The 19887-nt window shown below is 45.2% G+C and overlaps 1 protein-coding gene across 1 annotated transcript; it reads right to left on the bottom strand.

Moving 5' to 3' along the window:
- Nucleotides 1-4422: 4422 nt before the first annotated feature.
- LOC310757081 (protein SSUH2 homolog) lies at nucleotides 4423-19390 on the bottom strand. Its single transcript, XM_083602227.1, has 13 exons — nucleotides 19257-19390; nucleotides 17269-17361; nucleotides 16696-16774; nucleotides 16192-16321; nucleotides 14784-14844; nucleotides 11727-11851; nucleotides 11372-11434; nucleotides 9760-9842; nucleotides 8212-8304; nucleotides 7607-7712; nucleotides 5808-5915; nucleotides 4791-5294; nucleotides 4423-4692 (listed from the first exon to the last, which is right to left on the bottom strand). Exons 2-12 carry the CDS (start codon nucleotides 17330-17332, stop codon nucleotides 5154-5156), a joined length of 1053 nt encoding a protein of 350 aa, XP_083458353.1. The 5' UTR covers nucleotides 17333-17361; nucleotides 19257-19390; the 3' UTR covers nucleotides 4423-4692; nucleotides 4791-5153.
- Between the last annotated feature and the right edge of the window lie 497 nt (nucleotides 19391-19887).

The raw sequence follows: 19887 nt of genomic DNA, 5'->3' as shown, positions 1-19887 counted from the left end.
CCAGTGGTACATTCTTATTAAGCTTCATATGCAGTACACGTTACATAAGCGATGCAAGTTTATTTATGCATTGTTAATCTAGGTATCCCCTCGGCAGAGGTTCTTGTGTTGTGGGTGGAAAAAAGTATCTTCTATCTCATTTATAAAGGAAAAGAATGGAAGCCAAGTCTCATAAAACGTGTCTATCTTTGAAGTGCCTTTAACTGCCCTTCTATGTTGAATAAGGTGTTCCGATAGAGCCACATTCCAAATATTATTTTCCCATGCGTGGTGGAGTTGCACAATTGTATTCTTCTTTCGGAAAAAAGGTGTCCCACGTTATTTCCAAAATCACACAGCAATCCCTTCCACCCAATTCAGCTCTCGCCTTGTTATCCTTAGACTCAAATTTAAACGCAGAGACTTAGTATTTTCTCTGTTATCAGTATCAATATTTTTGTCTTGCTTCAGAACAACCAATTTTGCTTGCACTGTATTCTCCAACTCATAGTCTCCTTTACCAACGCTGCAAACTGACACACATTTAAAATCCGGAGGAAGCTCTGCTGAACTCAGTGGCACTTTTTTCTGTGGGCTGCATATCTGATTGGATTCAGGGTGCCTATCTAATCAGCCACACCAGCTGTGACTTGAAAAGATTTCTGCCTCTGCCACATGATGAGATTTCAATTAAAAATGGCTACGCTCTTAAATAAAAGGTAAAGGTAAAAGGTAAAGGACTCCTGACTGTTAAGTCCAGTCAAAGGCGACTATGGGGTTGTGGCGCTCATCTCGCTTTCAGGCCGAGGGAGCCAGCGTTTGTCCGCAGACATGTGGCCAGCATGACTAAATCACTTCTGGCACAACGGAACACCGTGACAGAAACCTGAGTGCACAGAAATGCTGTTTACCTTCCCTCCACAACAGTACCTATTTATCTACTTGCACTGGCATGCTTTCGAACTTCTAGGTTGGCAGGAGCTGGGACGGAGCAACAGGAGCTCACCCTGTCGCAGGGATTCGAACCGCCAACCTTCTGATCGACAGGCCCAAGAGGCTCAGTGGTTTAGACTGCAGCGCCACTTGCTTCCCTATGCTCTTAAATAAGGTTCACTTCACATTATTAAAGGTACTTGTGGCATGGTGAATTGAGCTGCATAAGTAAGGTTTCACCCTTTTTAGATTTAATTAATCTGGGAAAACTACCACCACCTGGTTCCACAAATGCTGATCTGAACTCGGTGACACAGAGTGGGTTGTATTCATTATAGCGCTGAGGAGAATGTACCACCAGCATAAGGATTTCTCCTTGAGTAATGTAATATTCTCCTTCTCACCCCCCTCTCGCCTCCTAAATATATTATGGGGCTTCCCCCAAACCACCCCCACTGAACAGATATGGGGATGGCACAGGGGAGGAGGGTAAAATCCTGTTATGCTAGCACAAATATTTTGCTGAATGACTGCAGTTTCCATGCCAACAACCCACTACTACATATGCCTGCGTGGGTTCAGTGTGACTTATTTCCTCGTAAGGGTAAATAAGTTTATATCTCGGGTTTTCTATCTTTCTTAAGACGTCTCCATTATTCCACAGAACACACCCAACATAAGAGCCTCCTGTAGACTCTGAATTTGCACAAACGTCTATGAATCAGGACACATTTCAGAAGCAACAATTAACTGCAGGTGGCATATTTGTTTATACAGGCAGAAGTTGATTAGCTGGCTGCTTATTCTATAAAGGCAAATAATGACAGACTATATTTAGCAAGTCGGAACGAGCAGAATAATGAAGCTCAAACATCTAGTTATAAAATAGTTTTCCAACACATGCTGAGATGACAGCTAGCTGGCATTTAGAACCATAACACTCAATCAGGAAGGCGGCGAAGTTTCCTGACATCAACAGTACATGGCTTTTGCCACATGGTGGTGCTTTGATCAAGGCTCTCTTTTGAATCAAAGAAAACCCATTTCAACCGCTCTTCAGGGAGCAATCACATTTTTACACAGGGCTAAAGCGCTTGCTCCTTTTTTCTGTGTTCTCCAAGGGAATTTCTAAAAGTCACTTTGGGTTTCTTCTATTTTTAAATCCACATGAAGAACAATATTCACATTGACAGACTGAACTGGTGACAGAAGTTGAATTGTAAGGCTCTCTAGATCCTTGATGATTGGCCATGCTGGCTGAGGCAGACTGAATTTGGAGCCTGGCAGTATCTGGAAGGCCAGAGGTCCCCCACTCCTAGGCTGCAGCTGTTATTCTACCACCAAAGGCCTGGAGAACTTGGATTTCCAGGATTTCTGCAGTACAATTTCATCTACAGGAGGGACCTTATACTAAATGACATGGAGAAAGAACAATATTTCAAAGGAGAAATGTTTTACTGAAATCTGTGTCTTTGACATGTTCGGCTGGCAACATGATAAACTCCCATTTCCGATATTATTTATCATGACCATTTTTAGGGCTTAAGCCTAACATCACTAGCTAAGTTAGTTAAGAGTGTGGTGCTGATAATGCCAAGGCTGCAGGTTTGATTCTCATATGCAGTGCCGGATTTACGTATACTGTATTATTATTCAGTTTTACAATATACATCTAAATTCGAACAATAATCATAATCATAAACATATAGGATTCCCTGAATCCTTCGACTTACCTCCATGGGTTCCATTGTCAACCTTTTTCTACTGCATCATATAATTTCTCAATTTTTTCTTAAAAATTCATTTTACCTTAGTTTTTGTTACAATTGTTGTTATAATCCTGCCAAAGTTTTTAGTCATTTACAGTGTTCTCTTAGGTATCTTATAAATTCCCCCCATTCCTTATTAAACTTTCTATCTTCTTGGTTTCTAATTTTCCTGGTCATTGTCGCCATTTTGGCATAGTCCATCGTCTTTTTCAACTATTTGTCTCTGGTCGGGACTCTGGGCCAGTAGTATCCGTGCTGCTGTCGTCGCATACATGAATAGTATGCTCCTTTGGTAGTGGTCAAGTTATTCTAACACAGATATGGCCATACCTGGCCACCAGACAAAGCTAATCACAGGGGTCACTGATGACAAATATGAATCCAGGTGTAACCTCCAGCTCTTGACCTACCCCTTGAGAAGGAGTGCAGCCCCTCCATCGTGCCCTCTGTCTCCAATGTGTATTATTGTGCTCATGTATCTGGAGCCAAAACTGCACCACCCACAGTAAAGGCATAGGCAGACTTGGGGTATCCCTAAGGTAACACTAGGTTTGCAGAAAAACCCTTGTAGGAATAAATCCTATCAAGTAGGGGGGGAACCAAAACACCCCATAAGAACTCAATGACATGGAACGTTTAGGGGTGAAAGAGGGAGAGCAGAAGGGAGGGAGGGAAGGAGAGAGAGAGAGAGAGAGAGAGAGAGAGAGAGAGAGAGAGACTACAGAGATCTATATAAAGAGTAGAATGAATCATTTATTTGGTGATTTTCCTGGTTCACTTTGAAAAACAATTTTAAAATGCTCTCAGGATAACAGAAGAGAGAGCCCCTCACAGATAGCAACAGAGAAATCAAAGCATCAGTATTCAATGAAACAGTTGCACTAGATCAGTGGTCAACAAGCTTTTTCAGCAGGAGGCTGGTCCACTGTCCCTCAGACCTAGTATGGGGGGGGGGGAATGATGCAAGAGCACCACGAGCCCCGGTGGCTGCTTACCTGTCTTGGAACAGCAGAGACTGGCGGTGGTGGTGATGGAGGGACAATGAGAGGCGCGCAAAAGGGCTCCAAAGAGGGGCTGCTTAAAATGGCGGCTGCTCAAGCGCTTCTGCTGCTGGCACCAACAAAGCCTAGCCCTTTCCTCCTCTAGGCTGGGAAGTCAAGGAGGAGGAGGTAAAATCTGTTATGGTCAAATGGGCCCAAGACTTTGGCGACAACATCCCAATGACCGCCTGGGAAAATTTATGGAAGGTCAATATGAAATTTATTGCTTGTTACACCCTGAATGAAAATTTATGAAGAAGCAATTCCGATGGTACCTGACTCCACTAAAATCATCTAAAATGTATAAAAATATTTCAAGCAAATGTTGGAGGTGCAGGGAAGCATAAGGGTCAATGTTACACATGTGGTGGACATGCAAGAAAATTAAGGAGTTCTGGAACATAATCTATGATGAGCTTAAAAAAATGATTAAGGTATCCTTCATAAAAAAAAAAACCCGGAGGCTTTTCTCTGAGGGATACTTGGCCTAGACTTACCAAAAATAGCAAGAGAAATATTCTTGTATGCTACTGTAGAAGCGTGAATACTAATCACAATGAATTGGAAAGTGCTGACACAGTCATTGAGAGGGGATTGGCGCGGATGGTGAGGGTTCTGGGGGTTATGAGAAAATCCCAGCAAAGTTAGAGTGGCAAAGTAAATTGATGAAGTTCGCCAAACTGGCAAAAATGACAGACAAATTGAGAGGTAATACTGAACAAACATTTATTTGGAAATGGGACATGTATAAAAAAATATCTTAAAGATTATTGTACTAGTATAAATGTGGCAGGATTTGAATGACTTCTGTGTTACGATGGATATTTATGAGAATATATTATTGACGATTAAAAAGAAAATAGAGATTAATAGTGCACTAGATAAAATAAGAAGTAAATGCATGATGGGGTGGCGGGAAGTCGTAGGGAACTCAAGAATGTACAGTGATCGACTATAATGAGGGAGAGATCCTCAAATGGAGTCTGCTCTTCATCTTCCATGCTAGGGGAGAGGACCTCAAAGCGATTGTGTATTTCTAAACAATCAGAGCGAACCCTGGGCCTCCTACTTCTTTGAGTCACGTTTCTCCATATATATGGCTCCTGTGTTGGTGAACTAGCCTCCTTCTCAGGGGAGTCCCCTGTCTCCTCCTTGGTGGAGACAGTGTGCTCTGTTGCTTCCAAGAAGAGCTCCAGCTCTCTAATTCTTTGGAGCGTAGCTACACGTTCCTCCAGTTGCTGGACTAATCCTGGAGTTTGGCAAACTTTAGTCCTTTATGTCCAATTTATTTAAGCATCTTCCACAATTCTTATAAAGTGAGTCAGTAAACTTCATTTAAAAAAATAATGGGATGAGGAGGGACTGCAAATATTCCACAAGTTTAAATCAACAGTGCTTCTTTTACACCAGTTATTATTATAGCCCATAATAATCACAGGATGGTACAGCAACACTTCTGTGGATAATCCTCCGCATGCACCTTGCGTTCCTTGCCATAAACATAGAAGGAGTAAGGTTTTCCATGCCATAAATATTGTACCCTGGTGAGAAGTATCAGCTCAATTGTTTGCCTCTGTAAAAACACAAAGAAGATACTTTTAGGGTCTAAACATCAGTGTATCGTTCACAGAAAAGTTCAAACCTGAATGGCTTTCTTTTATACATAGAAGAATGGCAAGAGTTAGGCACATTCTGAATACGGACATGCTGCAGCCCTATCTGGCAGGTATGGGGAATCTGGGACCCTCCTGACGTTCTTGTCCCAAACCATTGGGCATGCCTTCTGGGCTTACTTAAGCTGGAGCACAACAACACCTGAAAAGCCAGAAGTTCCCCATCCCTATTCTCTGACCCACGTATCCCTTAGCCTAGGGTGCTGCCAATGTAGGAACTTGGCCAAACAATATGGAAAAAGCCTACAAAGCTTAGAATGTTTGCAAGGGCACAGGCCGATGGAGGCCAGCAGGTGCCTGAACTTCACCATGACCCTGCATGGGGGAAGGAAGCACTCCAGGCAATTCTCTTGGACCACAGCACTGAGGAACATTGCCTCAGTGGTGATTTGGTTAATATTCACAGCACTTGCCTGCCTCAGTATCCGCCTTGTAGATGCAAACTGAGCTTGGTGTTGTTCAACGGCATTGCTGGAGGCTTGACTGACGCCAAGATCAGGGAAACTAATCACTGGATATACCTATGGAAACACAAATTTCAAAGACACACAAATAGAAAACTGAAGTCCTGAGCGAGGAGCAAGAGCAGGCTAGTCATTGTTTTATCACATTATGTAGACATGAACCATAGCTGATCTCTAAAATACAACTGCATATCACCCAAGAAGAGCCTCTTCCCTACACTGCGGACAGGTAAGTAAAATGCAGCGCAAACTACTGTTGCCAATATGAGATGATGAAGCCAGGCTGTTTCTGGGCAACCCAGTATGTCCCTGTCCAGCCCTCTCTCTTTTACACAAAATTATCAGGAGAGTTCCCTGGGAAGAGGGATTAGTAAACCACTCTGGGAACTGCAGCTCTCAGAAAGGAATGGCGCTACGGGTTAAACCACAGAGCCTAGGACTTGCCGATCAGAAGGTCGGCAGTTCAAATCCCCGCCACGGGTTGAGCTCCCGTTGCTCGGTCCCTGCTCCTGCCAACCTAGCAGTGTGAAAGCACAAAGCACAATTAGATAAATAGGTACCGCTCCGGCGGGAAGGTAAACGGCATTTCCGTGCACTGCTCTGGTTTGCCAGAAGCGGCTTAGTCATGCTGGCCACATGACCCGGAAGCTGTCTGCGGACAAACGCCGGCTCCCTCGGCCAATAAAGTAAGATGAGCGCCGCAACCCCAGAGACAGTCACGACTGGACCTAATGATCAGGGGTCCCTTTACCTTTTTAACAACTCTGAGCATGCTTAACCAAAGACAGTTCCCAGGATTCCTTGGGGGAAAGCCATGACTGTTTAATGTGGTATGATGCTGTTTTAAACGTCTAATGGAAATGGGAGCCAGAGAGAGGTTGGGTTCCCACTTTGGCACTTCTAATGCTCTGGCAGCCCAGTGCCAAAACAAGCCCCAGTGTGGGCGTCCACAGAAAAATGTGTTGCCATTTGGCAAATGCACTACTGAAGTGGGCCAAGCGCCACTGTCACCCAACACCAAAATTTCTGCAGTTCCATGACTGGGAGGAGGAGCACAGGCATGTCACATTCATACCTGTGTATTTTTGTATGGCTACAATTACTTTTATGATTGTGTGTGTGCTGTGGCCCAGGGTGAGGGAGAGGTAGCAGAGGTTGCAGTGGCGTGGGGGAAGATTTATGTACTGATCATCTTGGGAACAATATATGGTGAAATAGGCTCCACCGATTAATTGTCAACACTTAAGTTGGTTCCTGTAATGGTTCTAGGGGTTGCTCGTGCGTAAATCGGTGCCACACCTGGCTGGGTTACCTGGGTGAACTCTTTCTGTCCGGACAGCCACTCATCCGTGGCTGTCTCAATCGCTGGCAGAATTCGTCAGTAGGCGTTTCTTGAACTTCTTCCAGCAAAGAAGCTCTTTGACGCCTAGTCGCCGCCTACTCTCCCTGCGCGGAAGCCTTCTGCGCAAGGAGGGTGTGGGCAGCGGAGGACCCGTGCTCTCCCCGCTGGTCTCCGGCGAGGAGTCATGGAGCCACCTCGCCGATTCCCCCATCTGCCCCCCTTCTCCACTGGTGCTACGCTGATTTCCTTCCCCAGAAGATGGGCTGCTTCTCTCCCTCCCGGGACGCTCTCCGTAATCCCTCTGGAGCCCTCCCTCTCCCTCTGGCTCCGATGGCAGTTCCCTGACAGTTCCTTTTCAAGGCCTGCCTCTCTTTGCATTACTGCTTTTGTGAAAGCATTTCATTACCATAGGGCTGTCATCAACAAACAACGTCTCTCCAGTAACCGTTTTGAAGAGTTCGATAGGAAATCCAGATCTTTCATCTGCCACATATTCATAAACGTTGTTCTTCCTATGAAGGCAAAAGGCAGGAGAGTTACAATGGCAACATGCAGCCTTTCTTTGTTTTCACAGCACAACGGTCTTCTTAAACCAAACGCTCCCAAAATGGCTCCCCCTGCTATGTAAGCTTTTTACGTGGGGTCAAAGAGCCGGCCCAATCTCCAACATATATCAAACACAGTGCAGTCCCATGGGGGAACTGAACCACATCAGGCACTGACCATAAATTTATGAAGTCACAAAACTGGCACAATGCTAAAAGGTAGCCGTCGGCGCAGATTGAGCCAGAGCAGTGCCTCATTTAGCCCCATACGCTAACCTAAATGATAAGAGGTCTCAAGCCCATATTTTCCAGATCAGTTGAGTAACCATTCGTAGCATCTATACCGGACCTGCTCACTCAAGATGCTGAATGTAAAACTCAGGCGGCTCTGGTAGGCAGAGCCAATTTTCCACACCGTTAGAAGCGGCCTCCCCTTTCCACCACAGTCTATTTTGACAAGACTTACCATTCAACTTGCAGCTCAATAAACGACAGCAGTTGTCCTTTTCCTTCACAATCGTTGCAGACTGTTTTTCCCATCCCAGAACACTCCTGGCAACTGTAAATAAAATGTAATAAAACGCAGGGTGCGATAAAATGTAATGAAACTACTCGGCATAAAGCTTGGTACTTTGTGAGCCCGGCTGAAACACACACACAAAAAAGGAAAGGATAATCCGGCAAAACCAATGGAATAGAGGTTTCTTAGTTCTAGAGCTGTCTTCTTGTTTCGTTTTTCTGTTGGGAAATGCCGCTATCTCTTGGGCCTCAGGACGCATAACAAGCAGAGCTTCTTTTTCAGTTAGCAACTTTTTCCAGTTTGGCCAATACTAGTCAGGGGATGGCCACCCTATTTCTGCTCTCTTGAATACACTTAGCCAACACAGGCACACAGAGACATGCAGTGTGGCATGCCCCACAGTTTGGGTTAAGGGCTGTAAATCTGCTTCTTTTGCTTTCTTCGGATCCTTCTATTTCCTACATATCCCTAAGGCAGCCTTTCGTTCATATTTATTTTTCCACCATGGAATTCCCACAGGCTTCCATACATTCCCCAACTAGGCACAGTTCAGCTTTAGCTTCAGGGAGGCTGCCGCATCATCATCGCATATCTTTTCACGCTAACTTTTCATAGTCTAACTTTTCACGCTAATTCAAATTTTGCAAAACAACTGTACACGTCTCTGAATGCAAAAAATCATGAAACAGAAGAGACTTCCATTTTTTTCCCTAGTTTCTCAGACAATTAGACTATAGACTCCTTTTGCTTTATTTTACATTTGGGCACAAATTCCTTCCCAAGTGCAAAATGCATTTGAATCAATTCAGTTACAGAAAGATCTAGCACAATACTTCCTATATTTTTAAATTTAAAAATTTAACTTAGGGTATTTTAAGTCTTCACATGCAGTATTTCAAACATTTGCACACCTCTGAAGGTAAGCTAAGTCTTATTATTCCCATACTGCAGATGTGTCTTTCATCCTGCAGCTTTCCCAAGCCCAATGAGTGAGGCTGACCACCCATGATATCTATAAAACACATTCAAAACATATTATTTTCCTCAAAGAATTATGGGTGCTGTAGTTTGTTGGGCATTGTTGGTAATTTTAATTCTGAGAGGAGAAAACCACAGTGCCCAGAATTCTTTGAGGGAAAGAATGTGCTTTGAATGTGCTTTAAAGGTATGTAGTGTGTATATAGCCTCGGTTCACAGCAAAGGCAAGATTTGAAGCAAAGACTTCCTGGTCTATGCCTCAGTCTCTGAGCAACTGTGCTATAGTAACTAGAGAAAAGTAGATATTTACACATGCATGCATTGGCACAGTATACGTGTGAACCTATCATCTGTTGAACCTATAGCTTGAAGCTCCAATATACGATTGCCCATGGTATCTCACGTATCAGGGGACCAGGAAGCAGTGCAATTGTCACACATAATGCAACACTCAAACCCCACAGTGCAAATAAAAATGAGCATCTTCTTCATATATTTGCATATTGACTCACGCACTTTTCAATTCCACTTCCCGAACATTGTTCACATGTGTCATCCACAAACCGGACTCCTCTTCCATGACATCTCCCACACTGTTGCTTTTGGGATTTAATTTTAGACAAAAGAGCCAGAAATAAGCAGGGTATCTCCAAACAAAACACTCATTGGGCAAAAACAGATCTCCATGATCATCTTTGACAAGGAATCACTTCACTACCGAAGCAAAGATGTCCATCTTGTAACACCCTGGGAATGTAGATGGAGAGGCCCAAGGCACCACCTTTCTACATATCCCCAATGAGGACATTGTTGCAAAGAGGTGTCCCTATGGGCAAATGAGTCAGCTGTAACTGCAGACCTGTCAGAAATGTTGGCTAGATCCAAGCCTTCTCAATTCTACCTGCTTTTGGCGGTTCTCAAGAGAAGACAATCTTGGGTGGCTTGCTTGTGGGAAACAAGGGGGACTATCTCTCTCCCCCCCCCTGCCGGGAATCAGATTCCACTCTCCACCAAGTGTATTTTTAAAGCCCTATGAACCTCAAACTGCTGCCATCTGAGACAAAAAAAATATTAGAAGATCTGTTTCCTGCAACTCTTGAAACGTGGTGCTGAAGTATGAGGGGAAGGGTCAGTCCTGGAGACCCCTTTGTCTTGGTCAATAATCCAAAGGTCTTCCCTCTGTGACAGAGGACTTCCCTGTCTCCTTGACCCAACCTGGCTGATTCCATCCAAATGAGAGGTGTTGACCTTCTCCTTCTGCTTCCTTAACACTGCCTAGATGCAGCTGGAGATTTCTTGCCTCTTAATAAGAGAAGCTGCCCAGTTCCATCAATCTGTGAACTATAGTGGCATGGAGCAGGCTGCTCTCAGCAATGCCTTTGATACTCTATTCGATTCCACCATACTTCATCCCTTTCTATTTTCATGAAGCATGTAAAAATGTAGGTTTTTAAAAATAAAAATAAAAAACCTTTTTCTGAATTAACAGATTAAAAATTGATGGAAGGGTTGTTAGTCGTGATTTTTCACATTCATGATTATGTAGTCAGTAGTTTTAACTGTTCTCTGTTCTGAGCTTCCAAATATGGAAGAAAATCCAGTATAGAAAATGGATACCCCTGACATCCAGTACAATTGCTATATCAAATATTTACTGACTTTCTGGTTTGTATCTCTGGGGTTCCAATTTGGTCCTACTAGTCAACATCCCATCAGCTGTTTAGACAATACAGTGGTGCCTCGCAAGACGAAATTAATTCGTTCCGCGAGTCTTTTCGTCTTGCGAGTTTTTCGTCTTTCGAAGCACGGTCAAGTCGCAACTGTACCTCTTCAAGCGGTTTTAAGAAAAAGGAAACAAACTCGCAAGACATTTTCGTCTTGCGAAGCAAGCCCATAGGGAAATTCGTCTTGTGAAGCAACTCAAAAAACGAAAAACTCTTTCGTCTTGCGAGTTATTCGTCTTCCGAGGCATTCGTCTTGCGAGGTACCACTGTAGCAGGATAGGCTACTGCACAAAAGAAATGTTGCTTCCTCCAACACCTTTTATTTTCTCACCTGTATCCTCACTATTCTACAAAACCAAAACTCCACACTAAGCAAAACATCCTCCTTACTCACAACTACTTACCTTGCTGTTGCCATTGCATCTACTGCAGTGACTTCCACCAGTCGATCCACATGTCGGGCAAGCCTTCAAAATCAAAGAAAGGAGAGTGTTAAAACGGAGCCAGGAGCTTTTATTTGGACCTGGGTGGTCTGGAAATACTATCCTGCTCATACAGACACAGCCCAAAATCAATCAGGGACTCAAGCTACAACCTGGCATGAACACTTACCTGGCAGTAAGCCCCACTGAGTTCAATGTCCGTTACCTTGAAGAAAACTGCACAGGACTGTGCCAAAGAGGAGGGGAAGGGTGCTGGCCAGACAAAATGCATGGGCCTACGTATACCGCCATATTCATTGATACATTAGCTCTGTACCGTTAATGCTGATGTATGAGGCACTCTGATTCTCTGGGTTTTCTCTTGGAACATGCCAGGAGCATCTGCTCTCACATCCCAAGGCAAAGGAGGTGTCCCACGCAGGTAGGAATCTACTGCTCCACCTGGTATAAGAAAAGCTGGATTGGACTATTTTCTGACAGCTGCACCTACACTACCATCTGGCTTGGCCTCAGAGAAGCTTATGTTTTCCAATGCACAATACAAGAAAAATAAGAGCATGCATATTAGCCTCTACGGCAAAATGATAGTTTGCTATTGGGAGCCAGATTTCATTACCACGATCGTCACCAGCATTTCAACAATTAATTTACTGCTTAATCAGTCATCTCTAAGCAGTGTACTTCCTCCCCTCACAAGAGAGTGACGTCCTCATCCGTTCTTCCCCATGGTCTACCCTTGTATGAATTGCAGTGCAAACTATGCTTCAAAATCAATAGTGTGGCTTTCCATTTTCAAAATATCATTTTCCAGGAGCCACTGTTGCAAAAGTGCCCTGATTTTAACGCCACCTCTTTTGTTTAACAAACACACAAAAAATACTTCTTTAAAATTACACCAATTATAAATTTACCGCATTTTTGTTTCCCCAACTTTTCAGCTAATAACTGGAGTGACCTAAATTCTTTTCTCTACTTAGAAATATAGACCCATTAGTTTACCTGATCTCACTAAGAAAACCTGTGCTACATATCTAGTATCAATTATGGGCTGCAAAGCAACCAAGGACATATCGTCTTATGAGTAAGCAGACATCCAAGTTGTAAGATCAACAATTGATCACTGCTTCATTTCATGTCGTATTGTACAGAAATATACTTTAAATTGCTCTCAGACTTTGTTTGTGACCTTTGTCAATCTCAGGACTTCTTCTGATACCATACCAAGACAATGACCTCAGAAGAAACAGATAAATTTCTTCTGCACTTTATACAGTACAGTCTCATCTTACCAATGTTTCATTTAAAGTCAGGATGGGTGTCTTTGAGGAACTCTCCAATTCTACCAAAACTGTGAAGGGCATCCATCTTTAGCTATACCTTGGATTCTGAACACCTTGTGAGTTGAATGTTTTGGCTCCCAAACGCCACAATCCAGAAGTTTGTGTTCCGGTGTGCTAACGTTCTTTGGAACCCGAACCTACAACGCACCTCCCATGGCTTCCAAATGTTTAGAAGTTGAACGAAGTTCCGAAATGGATTCCCTTCAACTTCTGAGGTACCACCATACTGTGTTTTCAGGACATACAAAAATGGAGAGATAAGGTGGCCTAAACTAAAGCCGAGTTCCATCTGATGCTTTCAGGTGTTTTAGAACAAAGCAAGCACACACGCTTATTGACCTTAAAGAAAGGGGTTTTGGGGGGGCATGCCTGACCTAAAATTATATTATGAAGCAGTCTGCTTTTCTTGGATAAGAGACTGGTGTCATCTTAAAAATAACGAGCTATTAGATTTAGAAGGGAATAACAACCATTTCAGTTGGCATGCATATTTAAAATATGATAAATCCAAAGTACATAAAGGTTTTAATGACCATATAGTAATAAATACCCTGTTTAGGGTTTGGGAAAAATATAAAAGAGTGATGGAACCTAACACCCCTCATTGGACATCTCCATTAGAGGCAAAGGCCGTAAAGAAGAAAAATATGAGAGGAAGCTGGCTAACATATAACTCATTATTGATAGAAGAAGATAGTCAAACTACAGTCATACCTTGGGTTATGAACGCTGCGGGTTGCGCGTTCTCGGGTTGCGGGCCGTGCCAAATCTGGAAGTACTGAAATGGGTTACTTCCAGGTTTTGGTGCTCGCACATGCACAGAAGCGCAAAATGACATCACGCGCATGCGCAGAAGCACCGAATCGCATCACGTGATAGAACAAAGGTTCACAAATATGTACTTTTGGGTTGAAGGCCTTGTTCTATATTATTATACCGAGTCCTTTACATAGTATATTGAGAAAGTAATAAAAGCTGGTTCCTGTAAAATTCCTCTCAGGTTGCTACCCAAATTCCCACCACCTGCTGACACAGCCTTTTGTGAAGTGGCAGAGCCATCACAACATCCTCAGCTGATCAGTGGCCATGGAATTGGGAAGTGAGGGCAAGAAAAGCTGGCCTAATGTCACCTGATGCCTGCTGTTAGACCAGCTCATGATTCATTGCATCCCAGGCCAGCTCAGCCCCATTCCCACCCTTGGAAACCCATTTCAAGGTCCTCTGCTGAGTATCCTCTGGGATAATGTCAACGGGACTCCTGCCTGCCCAACTGGTGACTGGCAGGAGGCCAGCTCAGCCGGCAGAAGTAAACGGAGATGCACCACACTGTGCAGCCAATTGGAAGCTGCGCCTTAGTTTCTGAATGTTTTAGAAGGTGAACGGACTTCCAGAACGGATTCTGTTCAACTTGTGAAGTACCACCATACCTTGTTTTCAGGACATACAGAAATGGAGAGATAAGGTGGTCTATACTAAAGCCCAGTTCCATCTGATGCTTTCAGATTTTTTTAGAACAAAGATACACAAATATGCAATTTTTTAAACGTATCTATCCTTCTGGGTTGAAGGCCTTGTTCTATATTATTATACTGAGTCCTTTACATAATGCATTGAGAAAGCAATAAAAGCTGGTTCCTGTAAAATTCCTCTCAGGTTGCTACCCGAACTCCCACCACCTTTTGTGAAGTGGCAGAGCCATCACAACATCCTCAGCTGCTCAGTGGAATTGGGGGTGGGGGCAGGAAAAGCTGGCTTAATGTCACCTGATGCCTGCTGTTAGACCAGCTCATGATCCATTGCATCCCAGCCCGCTCAGCCCCATTCCCTCTCTTGGAAACCCATTTCAAGGCCCTCTGCTGAGTATCCTCTGGGATAATGTCAACGGGACTCCTGCCGGCCCAATTGGTGACCGACAGGAGGCCAGCTCAGCTGACAGAAGTCAAAGAAGAGGCACCACACTGTGAAGGGTTTGGATGGTTCAGTCTGGCCTAGGTGGGCTGGATTGTAGTGTAGTGTAGCATAGCGGTACTTACCCCCATAAGGTTCCGCCTTATATTCAGAGAATCTTGATTCAGTGAAGGTCTCCAGTTTATACTAAGAAACAACTTTCAAGAATTAAACATTTCACTGCCAATTAAGAAATAGCAGATTTTTAAAATTGGCTTAGGGCAAATACGCAGGGAAGCAGCACCTTAAAATGTCTCTGGTTAGAGCCAACACAAAGCAACCACCAGAAAACTACAAAACAGTACAAGTAAAATGCCTCTCTTATGCATTAATTCAAAATGTTTATGTATACTAAAAAAACCAGAATGTCCCCACCTACAAGTGTTCATGCTAATACGAAAGAACAGCAGATACTAAAAAAATAAGTTGCAATGTAATGAAAATAAATCCATAAAAGTGTATCAATTTTGAACAGCGCATAGAAATGTTCATGCATAGAAATGTTCATGCTAGCAAAAACATTGCCTTGAGATGGGCAAAATATCCAGCAATGTTGGTACTAGATTAAAAAGTTCAGAAACATTCATGAAGGTAACAATCCCAAGAAGAACCAGAAATGTGAGTTATCCTTCAGAATCACCTGCCAGCTCTGATATGTCTCTGGTGAAAGGACTTGATTCCATGCCTAGTGAATTTTAAAAGTTCTGTCTTTTCAGACAGGTTAGGCCAGGGATGGGGAACTTGCAGCCTTCCAGATGTTTCTGATTTCCAATTCAGCTCCAGCCAACACAGCTGATGGTCAAAGATGATGGATGGAAGCTGGAGTCCATCAACACCTCGAGGACAACAGGTCCCCCAAATCTGGTTGAAGTCATTACCCATGCAGTGGCCAAAGGGAAAATTCAATTTGCAAAATTCTTTCTCTTTATTATTTTTTCTTTATGTGCCTTAAACAAACACAACATTCTGCTGCACAACAGCACCACAGAATAACTTCAAGCGCTCTATTACCTCCACAGTCCAAGTGGGCACTTCAGAATTTAGGCAAAAGGTGAACTGCCATCAATTTGCACTGGTAATTAAATGCCCTATATGAAGTATCCCTAATTTTCACATAGAGACTTAGCTATGCCATTGCGGACAGCACAGTAAGATCTGGGGTTGGGAATGAATGATACCATTTATTTCCTGTTGTTTATTCTTTGAAAGGACCTTCCACACTCAAGGCAGCTAACCATTAAGAATATAAACATAGTAATCAAAATAAATAAATGGCAGCGGCAGTGGCTGGTGTGCTGTAGTTGGGAAGAAGCACAGAACTGCCTTCCCAACACCAGCGTCACTGCGGCTTACCTGGATGGCACTGGGGCAAGGTGGTGGTGTGGTTGGGGCAGGTGTGTCAGACTGGCAATGCCAGCATTGAGAGGGCGTCTCTGCCTCCACCATACCAGCTGCTTCTGCGTAGCTATACTATTACAAATATATACTGCTTACTCTGTAGGTATTGAATAACTGAAAGTCATTAAACACCATCTCTTTGGCTGGGTTTGTGCTGTAGCAGCACTTGCTGGAAGCGTACTGGATAAAAGCTTCTTTGGCTTCATCTTCTGAAATGGCAGGAACGCTGTAGGAAAGGACCAAAAGGAGGGATAAGCAAAATTGACCACCAACCTTCCCATGGTCCTCTTTGTCTGGGGTGGGGGACGGGGGACCTCAGGGTCAAGAACCAAATATGCATGCCATATCCCTTTTTTTCTGGCCCTCACAACTCTCCCCAGGCCCGGTTAGAATATGTCTTTGAAGTCTGAAAACACCTCGTCAATTTCTGAATGGAGGCTGGGGAGAGATGTGGGAGTGTCTGTGGAAACTAGCCTACTGAACAAAGGTGAAATCTGCATGCCCTGCTTGGCCCATTTTTGCCTCTGGCCCCACCCACACCACTGTCATGTGACCCTGAGAAGGAGGTCCACAACAGAATGCATAACAGTATCCACTTACTTCCATGTTCTCTGGGGCGGCTGTTGCCCATTTCCATGTCTAGGAATCAAGTTAGGTGGAGGTGGGCAATGTTTTCCTCCTGTAAAGAAATGGTGTTTGGGTAAGAACAGCAGGATAAGCAGTTGTGAATGTTCTCAGGTCTCACGAGCAACATGCTAAAAGAAAGTTCTCCTTGGCAATAATGGATTGGAACATTCATGCAGTGGGCACACGTGGGTAACCTGGTCCCAAATCATAGCTGTCAACTTTTCCCTTTTCTTACGAGGAATCCTATTCGGAATAAAGGAATTTCCCTTAAGAAAAGTGAAATGTTGACAGCTATGTCCCAAATTTTAAGGGCTTTATACTAATAGCAACACATTGAACTTGGCCAGGTAACGAATCAGCAACCTGTGCAGATCTCGGGGCGCAAGTGTGAGAAGCTGACAAGGCCTTATTCCTGTTAGCAATCATGCTCCAGTGTCTGAATCAAGCACAAGGGAAGCACCTTAAAAACTAGCACTTGTATTACAGCATACACTTTAGGGAACTAGAGTCCCCACCAACAAGTACACCACTTGTATTTGTACTTGCCTGCAGCGGTTGTGCCTTCATAGCCAGATATGTTGCCTGTGTTATACATAGGAGCAACATACATAGGAGCCGTGCCTCTAGGAATGGCGGCACCTACAACAAAGTTAAGGAAAAGGAAGACGTTAAACGTTGTCATCTTTCAAACATATAATGAATCGTACGTGTCAGGGCTGCCCAAGGTCCCAGCTCACAAAGGACCAACGCTGCTTCGTTGTTAAGTACAAAAGTCTTTATTGAAGTTCAGTTTCACTTCCAGAGCCGCAGCGCACAGCTCTACGTCTCAACTGTCAGACCGCTGATGCTCCGTCTGAGTCTCCTCCCCCTTGACACCAATTTAAGATTCTAGCCTTGCTCCACCTTCTCCGCTGCTCCTTCCTCCTCTGGGTCCGCCTGCCCGCCGGGGTTCCGCCCTTTCTAGCCTCTTCTCCCGCTGATTCCCCTGAGCCTTCTCCCTCCCTCCGGCAGGCTTTAGGAGCTGGTTCCCCATCCGGGTCTCCTGCTGTTCCGCGCGCCTGTACATTTGAACTTGGCGCGCACGCCCAGCCAGCCGTTTTCCTCCTAACCGTTTCACTGCTGCTGTCACTGCTTCCCCCTTTGGGTGGGCTAGCTGCAACTGACCTCCCCTCCATTCCCCCACTCTCCGATGGAGGCGTGGTCAGCCCTGACTTACTCTCCCTCCCCTCCGGAGGAGACGCTGGCCCTGACACATGTAACTCTTCCCCCCCACTACACTCTGGTGGGGAAACTGGTCCCGATCCTCCACTGCTGCTTTGGGGTTCCCCTCTGGCTCCTTGTTTCTGGTGCGTCCCCCCTGGGACCCCCCTTGCCCTGACCATCGGAGCCCCCTTCTGGGAAACTTCTGATTCGCTGGAGAAGCTCATGGAATCTCTCGGGCCACTGTCATAGTCCCCTACGCTTCCCTCGGATTCTTCCCCTTCGCTCTCCAATTCCTCTCTCCCCAGTGCTCCTGCTCCTGATTCCCTGACAGTACGGAACACTGAAACCTACACATACCATTTCATCTTTATTACGCAAGTGATAGGTCAAGGGTTTGGCGCCAGTGGGTACCTTTGGGATTTGAGAAAGTGCCGTGGGTACCAGTCACCAAATGTAGGTACAATGTAGTGATGCTAGGAGGAAGGGCAAATTTCTCATGCATCGTGGATATTTATCAAGACCTTACACAGGCACCAGAGGTGGTACCAATGGGCATGCTAGCACCTGCAGCCACGTTGGCAACCCCTGGTAAACTAGGATTTAGCGTGACATCTGAATGGAGCCAAGGTTAACAGGGATAATTAATGCCCGTGATGACTTGTTTTTCATAACGAACGTCCACTGAGCAGATGTCTGACCAACAGTTCCGTATGTCTGAGTTGGTACTCTAGCAGGACAAAGTGAAAAAGAGTGTAATGCACAATAACAAACATAAATGAGTGGCTTAGTGTACAAAAAGCAGAAACAGATACAGTCAGTTTAAAAACTAGGGACCCTTAGAGAGTGCAGTTGTGGATGTGATTCTATCATTGTCAGATGGAGGTCTGAAGTAGTAGGTGCCAACAAACTGACTGTTTAAAATAGAAGTATGAAGCTAATTTTCTCAAACCATTTATTTTAGCTTTTTTGGGGGGGTTGGCTGGGGGACGAATTCAAGCCCTGCTAGCTGTGGAGAAGAAGGCGGGCCGCCTCCACCGAGGAGAGTCCGGAGGGACCGCGACCTTCCGCGGCTGCGTTGCCTTGCGCGCCTTCGCGCGCCTCTCCCGTTCGCCAGCAGCAAAAGCGCCTCTGGAAACAGCTTTTTCCTGCGCAAAAAAGCCCCATTTGCTGCTTTCCCCCCTACACGTTGGCAGAAAGCAGCAACACGAGGGACTCTCTTTCCTGTTTACTTCGTTGCAGAGTATAAGAGATGCCGAGGACGGGGAGGACGGGCAGCTTTCAAGGGGAGCTAGGAAGAGGAGCGAAGCGGGATTTTTGCAAAAGCCTCTCACCGGATTCCCTGACGTCCGTCCATCGCTTCTAGAAAACCATCTCGGAAACGCGAGCGAGCAACCTTTGCTCCCTCTCTCTTCTTTCAATTTCGGGATCCCTCTGTCGCCAGCCTTGCACAGCTTTCAGATTTATATAAGCTGCTAGAGAGGGGGTGGAAATGTGGGGGGGGGGGCGGAGGGGCCAGAGGCGTAGGGCGGACCACCCCCGGTGTCATCACTGGGGGGGGGGGTTGACAAAATGTCTGCGTGGGCACGTGCGTGTTTGTGCGCGAAGTTGCAAAGCCCAAAGGCGTGCGCCCTCTCTCTCTTTCTCCCCGGCTGGCTGCTCTGCTGCTCTCTCGCCCTCCGTCCACCGCCGACCAAAGGTGGAGAAAGCAAAAGCCAAGGGGCTGCCGGGCTGACCTCTCTCCGCTTCCGAGGGGCGCAAAAATGCTTTTGATCTTCTCACAGTCCCAGGCTCGGAGGACATGGTGGTGCGGGAGGGAGCGAGGGGTGTGTGGGCGCGCGTGCGTGCCTGGGATCGTGTGAGCGCACGTGTGTGTGTTTGTGCGCGCAGCGAAGTCTTGGGAACCCAGAACTCCGGCTCGCGACCACGTCGCCGTCTGTGCCCCCACTCCTTCCCGAACTCGCA

The sequence above is a fragment of the Podarcis filfolensis genome (genome assembly GCF_964270895.1).
Source record: "Podarcis filfolensis genome assembly, chromosome: 2".
Lineage (NCBI taxonomy): Eukaryota > Metazoa > Chordata > Lepidosauria > Squamata > Lacertidae > Podarcis > Podarcis filfolensis.
Note: the sequence above shows the minus strand (reverse complement) of the source record. Positions and strands in the feature narration are given on the sequence as shown.

Bases quoted from the DNA above. Each gene is read 5' to 3' on its own strand.
- LOC310757081 (XM_083602227.1), bottom strand. From the start codon at position 17,332: ATGTATGTTGCTCCTATGTATAACACAGGCAACATATCTGGCTATGAA. The intron at 14,845-16,191 runs GTAAGCAGTATA...GTTGTTTCTTAG, and splicing joins AGTTATTCAATACCTACAGA to TATAAACTGGAGACCTTCAC. The intron at 11,852-14,783 runs GTAAGTACCGCT...TTCTTATACCAG, and splicing joins TAAGGCGGAACCTTATGGGG to GTGGAGCAGTAGATTCCTAC.